The sequence below is a fragment of the Pseudopipra pipra genome, chromosome 3 (assembly GCF_036250125.1).
Source record: "Pseudopipra pipra isolate bDixPip1 chromosome 3, bDixPip1.hap1, whole genome shotgun sequence".
Taxonomy (NCBI): Eukaryota; Metazoa; Chordata; class Aves; order Passeriformes; family Pipridae; genus Pseudopipra; species Pseudopipra pipra.
Genome location: NC_087551.1, coordinates 74,038,607 through 74,052,430, shown reverse-complemented (window position 1 = coordinate 74,052,430; position 13,824 = coordinate 74,038,607). Strand labels below are relative to the sequence as shown.

The 13,824-nt window shown below is 33.4% G+C and overlaps 1 protein-coding gene across 7 annotated transcripts in view; it reads left to right on the top strand.

Annotated features, from left to right (window-relative positions):
• Positions 1–13,824, top strand: part of GRIK2 (glutamate ionotropic receptor kainate type subunit 2) — a 365,319-nt gene that overhangs the window by 109,931 nt on the left and 241,564 nt on the right. For 6 of the 7 annotated variants that reach the window (XM_064649882.1, XM_064649881.1, XM_064649884.1 and 3 more), the window contains one exon: positions 10,651–10,818. In XM_064649882.1, coding sequence (XP_064505952.1) covers positions 10,651–10,818 — 168 coding nt within the window. Of the gene's footprint in view, positions 1–10,650; positions 10,819–13,824 lie in introns of those variants that run through there. The other variant, XM_064649885.1, reaches the window with a different exon arrangement.

Genomic DNA, 13,824 nt, shown 5'->3' with positions numbered 1-13,824 from the left:
TTTCTATAAGTTTTTTGAGCAGTCATTGCTAAACATCAATTTTAGTTTTCCGAAGTGTGTAAAAAGCAGCAAATCTGGACATAATGTACTTTTTTTTTTTTAAGTGGATTCATGTCGGTGTGCATGATAGGGGTTAATACCTCTTTGTATGCATCTGTTTTGTGTATCATCTTCAGAAGGGCTGTTGAAACAAGATTTTAATTTTTCTCTAGTGAGAAACAGTTAATGAGGTTCACCTGCTGGAAGTCATTGAGGATTTTACAAGAGTATTTAAGAATGTTGCATTTGTGTGTTAAATGAAGGGCAGTGGGAAAATCTGACCTCTTTTGAATAGTACTTTCAACATACAATTAATCTCATTTTAAGGAATACTATAAAGACTGCTTACAACAACAGACTCATAAGGGACATCCATCTTAAAGAAAACTAATTGCAGGTGAAATTGAATCCAAGTCAGTGAATGGGATTCAACTGCCACAATGTAGGTGCTATAAGGTATATAAAGGGCCTCAGCATGGGATTGTACTGGATGAAAAAAATAATTTCTGTTTGAAAAATATAAAATAGAAGAAAAACATGGATTATTTTTACTGCCTAGTCTTCTGTTACAAATATGAGCCTTCACTGTGGATAGAGTAGTTTAAAGCATTTTAGACTTTTTAGAAAAATATATCCTTGTAAATAAAAAAGAAAAGCAGATATTGTGGTCATGGATTATAGTATTCTGCTTAAAGATGTATCAGTTTGGCCATGCACTAGAAAAATATATAGAAGAGAGAATAAAAAGGAAAAGTTGCTTTATATAAAATAACAGTTAATCTATGTAGAGGGTTCAGATAAGGCAGGGTGTAAAACTCCACTTTTCTGCCAAAACAACTCTTCATTTTTATCAAGAGGCTTCTAATTCAGTAATTAAGACAAATTAGTGAACAACTTTTTAGAGATTAATTATTATTTTAGCTAATAACTTCTTAGCATTTAGAGTCTTAATAAAACAAAATATCTGCATATAATTGATGATCAATATAAACCCAAACTCTGGATACAATTAGTGCTGACTTTTGGGATTTAGATGAAAACAGGGTGAAAGCATGTACTATGGTAGTATCATTTTCACATCTAGATTGCATTTCAGTCATTAGGAAGATAAAAAACTTGCCTCTCATGGAAAAGATAATTGGATAATTACTAAGAAATACAGGTGACAATCAAATCAATTGCAAATGAGAGAGGAATGTAAGGTTTTCAGTATGTCTGTGCTTCAGATCAAATGTTTTTACTTTCTCTGGTGTACGACGTTATCCCCCAGCCCCTCCAATAATAATACTGCAGGCTGTGAATTAAAAACTGCTCGTTTATTACTGGAGATGTGATATGTAGCATACTGAAACAGACCCTCTTGTACCTCATTAAACATTTTTGCTTGTTTACTTCAAGATTCTACTGGAATCTGTTCTTTGTGACAGTCTGCCATAAATTGTTAGTTTCTGAAGCACTCAACTTTCATATACATTACCATGTATTTTATTGATATTTATCACATTAATTGAATTACTTTAGAAGTCTGAATCTCTGGGCAAAATTTGTGCAAATTTGTGTCATATTTAGAAGAGAATTTAAATTTATTTTTCTTGTTATTTATGGAATTGATATAGTACAGTCTGTTCATTTCTTTGGAAAGCCATGTCTAAATTTCTTCTTCTAGTCTTGTTTGCATAAGTCATGCTGAGATTGTTATTCATCTTGGGACACATTACAAAGTGTAGTTTGTTTCACTATTGCTATAACTTATGAAACAGGCAACTAAAACAATGTACTCTTAAAACTTTCAAATGAAATCTGCAGTTTAGCAGCAGAAACTCCTAATATCTCAGCTTTTGAAAATAAGCTTTTTTTTTAAACTTTTTTTATCTGCACTACCACTAAACAACAGCACAGTACATCCCTTTTTTCTTTTTTTTTTTTTCTTTTTTTTTTGATTTGGTTTGGTTTGGTTAGTTGGTTTTTTTCTTCCATGGCTGAAGACTCAAAAAGGTAATCATTGAGAGAATACAAAAATACTAGTTTTGTGCAATCCAAGTAGCTGGTACCTTAGGGACAGAAATAGTGAAGATTTTCCTAAGTAACAATCAATAACCCACCTTGGTCTTCTGAAAATTGCTTCTAAGTATTTGAACCTTATGTTCATAGCAGCACATTTTAACCAGGGTAACAATACTTTTGGCAAAAGTGATTTTGATGAAAACATTGCTAAGATGGAAAGATAATGACTTTCTAAGCCACTCTCTAATGTAAACATTTTTTGGAAACTGAACATCTGAGTACTGAACTAAACATTATTAAATATACCTGCAAAAACTGTCTGTCACATTTAAAACTCTTCCATCAGTCTGATTTTGAAGGGCTTTTTTAAAGTTCTTTTATGAGTATTATACCTTTTCCTGGTATCTCACAGCATTTTTATAGCAGTGATTTCAAATTGTTTAATTTGTAATACAGTAAGGAAACACTTTGAAAAGGTGACTAAATGCTCCAAGCAGTATTGAAGGAAATCTTTATTTCAATAGCTTTAAGGGCGTAATGGAAACAATAACCTGTTCCAGTTAAGGCATTGTGACATGGAAGCATTAGGAAGTAGGAATGTGTTATTATGAAGTAGGGTAAACACGATGTAGCAAACTAAAATTTGAAAATATTTTCCTGAAATATAAAAGTAACTGGAAAATTTAGTTCTTCTCACTTTATAATACCATATGAGGGACAAGAAATCTTTATTTTGTATCTCATATATATAGTCCTTAGAAAACAAAATCCCTCTGCTTCTAGTCCTGCTAAACAAATGGATCTATCACAATTCTAAACACAATTTCATTAACCCAAAAATTACTATTAACAAGTACTACAAAAGCAAAAAGGAATTTTTCATACATTCATACCACTCATCGAATGACATTTGGTGCTCTACATGTGTTACATAGATCTATGTGTGTGCATATATGTATGTATTAAGTCCAGATATATCCTTTTGTCTTTTTGTATTTTGCCGTTTAGATAACAAGAGTTGTTTCAGGTTACTGAAGGATTCTGTCTTTGGAAATCTTAAGAGAAGGAATTAAAACATGAAAATGCAGTTTTTGAACTTTCTTAAATCACTTAAATAGCTACAAACTCCTGAACATTTAAATGTTAAGTACTAAAAACCCACAATATTCTAAAGCTGGTGATAACCATTTAAGCATTTCACTTCTGAAGAAAATTCTGCACAGAAGTCCAGAAACCGAAATTTCACTTACTGTAACAGAGGTCACAGCATTTGGCAAACCTTAGGTCAGGCATTTTTTTTAGAAGGCATCCAGTTACATGTAAAACAATTTTGAAGATACTTATAATTTTTATGTACTTACCTTTTGAAACCTTTTTCACCACTTTTAGAAGGTGGAGAAAATTTGTTCAAATGAAATCCACGCTCACTATTTCCTCATATTTTTCCTTATTTCTCTATATTTAAGAAAAAACCCCCACAATATTTCTGTTTGGACAGTTAATTTAACATTAACAGTATAAACCTAACATTGACTTGTTATTTAGCCCTTTATTTACTGTACAATCAGAGAATTTACAATTTTCTTTGTCTTAGTGGTTAATTCAAATCCTTTTAGGAAAAGCATGCCTTAAAGTTGCCAGTTTCATGCAACTACCCTACATTATCAATCAAAAGATAACTTAGATGCTGAAGCAAATAGTTCTATGCGTTTTATGGTGCAAAATTTGCAGGATTCTGTGATCATGCCTGCATACACCGATTCCATGAATGCCTTTAACAGAAATTATATCTCATTTCAAAACATGTTAGATTTTCCAATAATTGTGCCTCTACTGCAATGTTGAGATGTTTAAAAAAATATTTATTTTTAAGAAAAACTTCTTGTCCAAGGTTATGCAGGAAATCAGTGGCAATGAAAGCAAACCCCAGAAATTTCAGATCCTGCTTCCCTACTCAAAACTCCAAGTACACTCAGAATGAATAAAGGATACTGCTGAAGTCTTTTTCCACAGTGGCTTATCCACATAACACCAGCTTCAAAATCAAATAAAGCAGCATTTTCTTTGTCAAGTGATCCTTTTAAACCTTTTCCTATAGTGAGATTCGGAGAGCTTTCAATATAATTTTGAAAAGAATAATCAAAATAACGCATAGTCCAGATTCACACTATTGTATTCTAAATCTATATAATTCTATAAAGTACATTACTTTATGGAAAAGGTTGCAAAGAAGAACATTTTTCATGCATTTTTAACACCTTGATTGAAAGTGATTCAGTTTCTTAAATCCTAGACAGAAATAAGTGGCTAAGATGTAATTTTGTTCTGTATAGGAAGCACAAGCCTAAGCTGTCAACCTGTAAGGACGTCTTTGAATCTCCGTAGCTTTCAAATCCATAACAGAATCTGAAAGAGGATTATCAGTACAGTGCATAGCACGCTTGATTAGGGCTAAAATGCCTTCAGCCAGCAGTCTTAATCAGTCACTGTAGCACAGCACCTACCATACCTCCTGATCCCAGTACCATACATGCCATGTCAGTGATATCAGGTTTTTTGGATGAGCCTTTTCACTGCCTTCTGGCTATATCTGTGTTTGGAGAAGTGTAGTCCGTTCACACTTCTAAAAAGACATCAGTTCTATCTCTGCAAAATGTCTACAGTGTCCATTGTCCTCTGAGTAATATGCTTTTGACTTACTCTCTCCTTTGTGTAGTACCTCACTACATTGTAATCATCGGCTCTGATTACCAACTGGCCAATTTCAAAATTGGAACATGTCAGAAATAAACATATATTTTAATAATATAATACCTTATATAATTTCTTGAATTCTGTCTTAAGACACTTTTTGAAAAAGTTTCTTATAGCAGATACCAGTTACTCCTTTCTCACAAATTTTCCAGTTTATTAAGGAAAGACTGGCTGCAATTTCATGGTTTCTGAATGGGAAATAATAAATCAAAAAAAGAGATTTCTGTTTGTCACATCAGGATTAGATCTGGGCACCATACTTATCCTAGATTCAAAGTATTGTTCTGAGGTAAGGAAGAAGAGATAAAATATATACATTCCTACAGAACTTAATACAAATTTATTAGTAAAATTTAAATACATTTGTATGTTTTCAAAGTAAAATAATGGGAAGAAATGTTATTGGGCAATGTTATTTTCTCCAGGCTCTCAGTCACATTTATAATGTTACTTAAGTTAGGGATTTATATTATTATATTTTAAAAGTTACTCTATCATTACAAAAATAGTGTTTATGTCATGTGTGACCAATGGTAGCTTTTAGAATGTATTAATAAAGGCCTCCATAACTGTCAGTAAATTTGTGCAGATTGGTGCATGATAATAATGACATGGCTATAATGTTAAAAAAATCATAGCCATTAATAACTAGTATGTGTATGTGCAAGATCTCTATCAAGTTGGTTTGATATTAGAAAGAAAAGAAAATTTTATATCTAGGACAAGAGGGGAGGTTTAGGTTGAATATTAAGAGGAAACGTTTTACAGAGAAAATAATCAGACATTGGAATGGGCTGCCCAGGAAGATGGTGGATTCACTATCCCTGGAGGTTTTTAAGATTAGACTAGATGTGGCACTTAGTGCCATGGTCTAGTAACCATGGCATTATCAGATATAATACCCATTATATATTATATGTATTATATAATTATGGGGATGATAACGCAAACACAAAGATGCTGATCTTCAAACTGAACCCTATTGTAGAATGGAAATGAAAAGTTAAATCATTAAGATGTTATCCTATTATTTGTCAAATTACGTACATAAGAGCTGGAAAATTTTTTTCTTGGGGGGAAAAATTTTTGCCAAGATGTGTATCAAGCTGGCTGGTTTTTTTTTTCTCTGGATTTTGTGTTTGAGAAAATGATTTAAAAATTAGGGAAAACCAGGATGACTTGTAAACTAAGAATATCAACTCTACTAATTTTTTTGATGGAAAATGCAGACTTTTCATTTAAGCAATCTCAGAACAATTTTTTTGACTTGTAAAATTGTTTCATTAACTAATTCAGATTTTCTTCTTCCTTGGAAAATATTAAGGACATTATGTCCTTTTTGGTAAAATATTGCTATCTTTTTTTCTTAGCCCCAATAATTTGTGTTACTGCATCAGTATTACATAGATGATTGAATTTTTCCTATTGGTTAAAAAACTTGGTCATATAAATGTTTTTTTTTTCAATACTGACACCTGATAAAGAATACTAGTGGATTTCGGGTTTGGTAAAAGCAGTTCTGTTATACTAAGAGTAATAAGAAATTTGAATTATCGTGGATGTCACTGCAAAGATACAATATGTAAAAGAATGTTTTCCAATTGCTCTTGCATATCTGGCTTGGATTGGCATGTCTTAAACATTCCTCTCTGTGATTCTTCAGGTGTTGATCATTACTAAAAACCTAGTGAGCTTTAACTAAGTGGTTATTATGACAGTAAAAACTTGAAGTGCTCAGCTATACAGCAGTCACCTACTGAACACAGCCAGTAAAACTTTTTGAGCTACAGATTGAGCTGTAGATACATGATGCCATATTCCCTAGTGTTACTATTATAAGACAGAGACAAACTGCCTTATCATTAACACTGTAAATGAAGTCATATATGGGACCATTAAAGCAAGCTAAGATTCATATATACTTTTTTTACTACTTTTAAGTTTTCTGTCTCTGTTTTGAGGTAGTGGTGGAATTTCAGACATTTCCTCTAGGATGTGCTGCTGATTGTATCTGAGAACTGATGTTTCTGCCAGTCATGGGTCTATAAGCTCTGTTAAAAATAAGACAAATGACAACACCTGCATTTCCCAAGCTGTTAGACAGAGATAGGCATTGGTTTGGCTGCTAGTCCACATATCCAATAGCAAGATTTGTGACTCTTCTGTCAGCTTATCTGAAGGCATGCAGTGCATTCCTCAATTTGATTATTAATAAGGCTATCCTGAGCATAAAGTACAGCAGCAGTAAAGAACAGCCTTCTTGGGAGGGAACAACATGACACAATATGCTATAACAACTTTGTGGTTTGTCTCCCAATATTAAGCCAGTGGATTTATACAACATTGTCTTTAAAAATACTCAAAGTTTGGGTTTCTTTTTGCTATTATTTGCATACTCAGCAACAAATATAAGAACATAATGATAAGTCCAAGGCAGTTTAAAGTTACCAAATAAGTTTCTACTTACTTATGCAGCAATGGAAAAAGCACCATTTAAAACTTCCCATTTCTGTCAATGCTTGAACTCATTTGTGTGTCTTTGCTGAGCATCCTGGAAATACCTGACACAGACTTCCAAGCAAGCGTATAAGGTCTCTCCATCTAGAGAATGAAGATCTGTTTTTTTACTGTATTCTGATGTTCAGAATGCAAATGTCTGTCTGTCTAAGCTTGTGCTCTGCTTAGTGTGAATTCAATTTAAACTGTTTAGATGTTCAATTAAAAAATGATGGTGCCTCATAGGCAGCATTAGGTTGGCCAAAGCTAACAGCTGTATTCACAACTGAGGAGCCTGGCATTTTCATTTTGCATATTAGTAGGACGTGGCACACTTTTGAGAACCAGTTGATTTGAGTCTCTTAGTGTGAAGATGAACTCACAACTGCCATCATCCAAAATATTTAACTATTAATATTTAACTATTTCTTCCCTGCTCTTTGAGCAAAGAGATGCAGAAGTAGCATAAAACTAGAAGGAAAGGAACCAAGTGGAAGTTGGACAACCTAAAGGTTGGAAAACAGCTAGGAAACTTCAAATACATAGTCTAATTTATATTCCTCTATGGTTCTTATTTTTAATTCAATGTCTACCTAATGTAAAATATGAAAATATTCAGGAGCAGGAATCAGAAGATATGTTTTCCTTCCTCCTAGCAAAATATTCTAATCATAGAACTACAGAAACAGGGTAGTCTACCTCTGTTTTCCTTGGGAATGGAAATATACTCTGAAACAGACAGACCATATGTTGCAATATTTTCAGGGGGTACATTTATCACAGGGACATAGAACTAGTGAGTGAAGGAAGAAACCACTGAATGGTGCATATGGGCAGTCATACATCATTGCTGCTTACAGTGAACGGAGGCTTTGTCGTCTTTATAAAATTGTTTTACTGTGTGATAGACTGTCACTAACATTAGGAATTACCTAGATATGAGAGATCAAAATAAAATTTCATTTTTATTTTTTCTTATGCTGAAGAGTAGTGGCTGCATATTTGACATAGAATTCTCTATCTCAAGAATTTAGGTATGAAAAATAGAGAAATAAAGAAGGGAGACTATTGAGCTTCAAACACGTTGAAATGATGGAAGAAATCTTCCAATTTAAAAACTTCAGGAGAATAAAGATACTGTAATGTTTATTTTTCCTTGTTAATTCATTGTAGTTTAAGGTTTTTTTTTTCACAACTGTTTGTGTAATACTGTTTTATTAAAACATGTTCAAATAGCTCCTTTTCAGATGTCTTAGGAAAGCCTATGAAATCTACCTTAATTTCCGTTATGTTTATGGAAATGTCTTTCTATTGTCTCTGGATATCTATACTTATAATTTATTATTTAATTTTTAGATTTCTGCAGCAATTTTTAATTATTCTCCCCAAATCAAAATGGTATCCTCCTATATGCCACAGCTGGAATTGCGATGTTTAGATTCTGTAAGTCTCAGCAATGCAAAATCTTGTCTGTCAGAATACCTCTCCCTGAACAGAACACTTCATTAACTTCAAAAGCAGTTGGTTGCCTTTCATGTTAATATTTCATCACTGTGCAAATAAACATGTGATCTTTCTCAATTTTGAAGTGCACTGAGCTTATATTTACCTGAGTATTATCCAAGTTTCTTTTGCTTTAGCTTCTGAAGTATTGTTCATATTGTTTACTGATTATATATACATTCTATGCTCAATTCGTTTGGACCATTTCCCTAGATATTTAATTTTTCTTAAGAGTCTGCCTTTCCCATCATTTCCTCATTCCCAGTTTTAAATGACTAATGTTTAAATAATTATTAGTCACATCTTTTCTCAGTGGTTAGGACTTGTGCTTTTAAATTAATACTGTATGAGCATCTGTCCCTAGGGGCTCTGACTGGGAATTCAAGGGCTCAATTGCAGGAAAAAATTTAACACCTCCATTCTGTAATGAGAAATGGGTTGTAAGAGGCAGGAGATTTGTAAAACCGAAATGACTTTTATATTTAATGCTATCAGTAAATACTACCTACACAGTCATTTTGCTTTAGAAAAGTTTATCTACTTAATTACTCACAAGACTATTCAGAAACTGATTGTAGTTTGTGAAGTTGTTTGACTCAGTTGTATATTCAGATTCTGGGAGCTTCTTGCTGAGAAGGTAGTGATGTTGAATATTATTTTTTTCTAAAGAAAATACAAAGCCAGGTAGGAACATTACTTAGGAAATGAATAAATTCAAGGCAGGAGAGAGTGAATGAATAACATTTCTCATGAAGGCACAATGTCTGGCTCGTAATTAATGATCCTGAGATGGTGGCCATTGGCTGTCCATTAGTATTGACAGATGCTGTTAATATGAGGACTGAAGAGATCATCAGGATGCTAGTCATTTTTCTGAGGCATTCCATGTCACTACAGTAGGGACATATCTTCAAATTATTTTTATTGTCACAGTAACCTTGGCCTTCACAGACCCAAGAATAAATTATATTACCCCAAAGTGTATATTAATTTACATTTCACGGGCAATGATATGTCATTAATGAGAAAAGCTGAAGCACAGCACGAATGTATTTACTTCATTTAAGATTAAGGTTTGCTCAGAAAGGTTGGTTCTAGAAATGATCTATTATTTGGGGCATGTCCTACTCTGGTAGCATGCCTTGTTTGGAGATGCTGTCATCACATGAGAGAGGCTATGCAGGATGCAGTTGCTTTGATTCCTGCATTTGCTGAAGTTGACATCCACATGCAGCTCAAGGCAAAAGAGCAAAATTTGAACCTTTTGCTCAACATATTTATCAATTCAGTCAAACAGTCATGCTAAAATACCTATACCTCTTAATTTCTGGAGACAAGCTGAGGCATCCCAGTTTCATGCACGTTTGTGTGTTGCATTTCCAGTGAACTGTCCAGTTCGTTATAGATGTATCATAAGTCTAGAATAGCAGAAAAGAATAATCCAGAAATCTTCCTTCTGCCTGCACACGCAAATAGGTAGTGGCAGATCTGGAAGGGGCAAATGTGTTCATTTCAAGCTTAACTATGTAAATTAATTAAATATTCTTCATCTCCCTTCTATTTTGCTTCTAAATAGTGTGGTTGGTGTACATTGCCACACTTTTTTAATTCACAATAGTAAAATGAATATCGTATGGAAAAAACCCAAAACATTTCCTTAAGGTTAGTTCTAATTGTTTCTGGTTTAGTTATTGTTTGGCTAGAACCTCACCAAAATCATGAGTTACACTATATGAGGTCTATTAAGTGAAACAATTCACGTTGATGAATCCAAAGTATGATTAAAGATGTTACTTTATGCTCTTTTTGCTTACTAGTGATTTGTTTTGTTCTTTTGTCTTTGTTGCACTCCAGGAGGCATTTTTGAGTGTGTGGAATCTGGTCCAATGGGAGCAGAAGAATTAGCCTTCAGATTTGCTGTGAACACAATCAACAGAAACAGAACTCTTCTGCCAAACACCACATTAACATATGACACTCAAAAGATAAATCTCTATGACAGTTTTGAAGCATCCAAAAAAGGTAACCTTTTGCATATTTCATTTTTTTAATGAGGAACGAAGACTCAGTTTACCTACCTGAAAAAATGTCTATCCAATGAAGCCATATGCAATGAGACTGTGATATTATTGTGCTGACATTCAGGAACAGCTTTATTGAAGGCTGTAATGGTAACTGCTTGAAAATTCCATCATCACTTTTGCTCCCATTGACCCTATCTAAAAGCTATTTCCTTAAATATTTAAAATCTGAAATAAATTTTGCTGAACAATGTATTAGGATGTTTCTGAGACCAGCTCCTTTGGAGTGAGAAAACAGTATCTCCAGTCTTTACTGAGAAAAATGTCAAGTTCCTCCAAATTCTAGTGAACCTGGAATTCAGGTTTAGGCATTCAATGACTTTAAGCACATCTCCACAAATGCCTTTATATAGTTAATCATGTATGGACTTCAAAAGGAAAGAAGTGGTTGTAATTTTGTGCATCTTATGTCAGCATAGCATAAAAATAAGGCTAAATAAGTCTGTACTATATCGCTATCAGGTGAATGTCTAGCCTGAGTTCAACCATTTTCTAAAGGATATAAAGGATTTCTAAAGCCTATAAAGGATTTGTTTAAAGAAGGGTTAGAAGTTAAAAGTAATTTTGAACATTTTTGCTAAATTTTTCAAAGTTTCAAATCTTTGATTCTCAAAAAAAATCCAAGTTTTCAGACTGTTTTACATTCAAGTCGATGTCAACAGATAGAAGTTGTTCTGCCTCATTGCTGTATTCTAGGAAGTGCAAACACCAAAAAGTTCAATATGCATTTGCAAGAGACAATACAAAGCCTGGTGTAAGACTGACTTTTGCTCTGTATTACATGTTCTTTAAAAATATTTTTTTTATAAATTGAAGAGCTAATAGCATATGGATGTTATCCCTAAAAAGAGAATAATAAGGTTGAAAGAATTGAAGGTAAGCCTGTGCTTCTTATGACAGGCTTTTAGCCTAAATTTGCTAAGTGATCTGGTCCCAACATGCCTTTCCCAAGTATTGAAGACTGAAAACTTTATACAATAAGGGATTTTTGGTGTTATAGTGAGCTAAGAATAAAAACATTTGATAAAACATTAGAAATGATACATAATTAAACACTGCTGCTGATGAATGCAGAGGAAGTGGAATTTAATACTGATTAAAAATTTCAGTTTAGAACTTGTGGGAATTTTTATTCTCTTTTATTATAACATGCAGAGTTAATCTTTCTAACCTTTTTTATCTGTTTATTTGACAAATGAACAATTCTAATGTAGAGTCTTGTTTTTAGGCATGAAAAGAGAAAGTGTTCATATTTGTACAGAAATACACACAGTTTGGTCATTGAAGAGGCTTTGATTAATGAAAAATACTGTAGGCTAAATATTTATGCCTAGCAAGATGGTTTCTTGCAGAAGTAGAAGAAAGAGGCAAACCCCCACTTTTAATACTGTATTTTGGAGTTGTTATTCCAATGTTTTGGATGTTTGATTAAAATGGGTTCTGAGAGAGACTACTCTGTCCTTTCCATCTCAGTCAACAGTGAAAAAATGGGCAGATCCTTAATTCTGCCCCCTTCATTCTCCTTTCCTTCTCACTCTCCAAATTCATATGCTTCCTGAATCCAGCACATGCTAACCTGTGAAATATAATGAAACAGTTTCTTCCCATTCCTGAGGGAGGATGTAGAGAGTAGAAAAAATTCTTCTGAGATATTTAATTCTTCAAGTCTTTCCTGAGGCAATGCAACAAACTACTTTTAGCCCTTAGTTAGGGTTTGCTAGTCCTAATATTATGTTGCTAATTTTTGTTAGACTATAATAGCTGAAGTTAGAATGGCAACATGCTATTGATTAGATATATTGAATAGACTGCATATATACATTTTTCCCACTTGCATCTTAGATGAGAATGTAACTCTTTATTTGTTACTGATCAGGCTGTATCAAAATCTGTGTAATCTTCCAGTTCTAATAGCTTTTTGCTTCATCAATTCACACACAGAAAACTACCTTTGTGCTCACAGGCGCTTTAGTTCAGAATCGAAGAGTAAAGGTTAACATAAAATGGTTCATTTTATTATGATGGCTCCAAAGCAGAGTTTCAACAATGAGGTTTGAGCATTTGACTCATTTTTGTGGTTCATTATTATGCCCATTAGTGAGCAGGCGGGTGCTGAATCATAAATAGCCTATTTAGACCTCTTAGAAACACATACTTTCGAAGTTGAATATAGATGAACTATTAATGGGTTTTTTAAGGTACTATATGAAAGAGCAACCTGAAGGCAAGATGATATTCCAAGATACTGTTTAACTGAAGAATAATGTAAGTGCAACAAAATATCCCTCAATGTGCTAGAAAAATTGGCATGTTCCTGAGAGAGCCAGTGCTATATTAAATCACGTGTGAAAGCATTGCATTATTCAAATCTCAGAAACAGGAAAAAAAAAAGCCCATTGAAAAGCCATCTGGTAGCTATTGCTGTTGTTAGTGATCCCATTTACTGACATTTGCATAAAGCTTGTTGATTACTCTTAGGAAGGGCAATATTAGCATAAATGTTTTTTTATCAGGCTAGTCATTTAGGCAACACACCGAATAGCAATGGAGATCCTGTGTGTATGAGAGGTTCATTTAAACCTTCGGTGTTCTACAGTAATAAAAAGGTGTGCCAGCATAATTTCTGGAATCCACTTGAAAGACAGCAATATTTTCATCAAGTTGAAAAGAATGTGCATAATAATAAAATTAATTTTGAATTGTTGAGAAAAGTGATGCAGCAAAATGTGTTTCTACTGCTTGTTTCCTCAGCTGCTAAGAACAGTGGTGGTGGAGTAACAGTATTAATTAATCAAACCTCATACAAATACTTGCATCTAGTATTTGTATCTAGGGAGATACTTCTCATTACTTCTCCCTATCAAATAAATTGTTCTCTTAGAACACAGAATCTGTTGTTTTTCAGAACTGCATATTCATAAAGTTTATGCCTATGGTAGTGAATGAC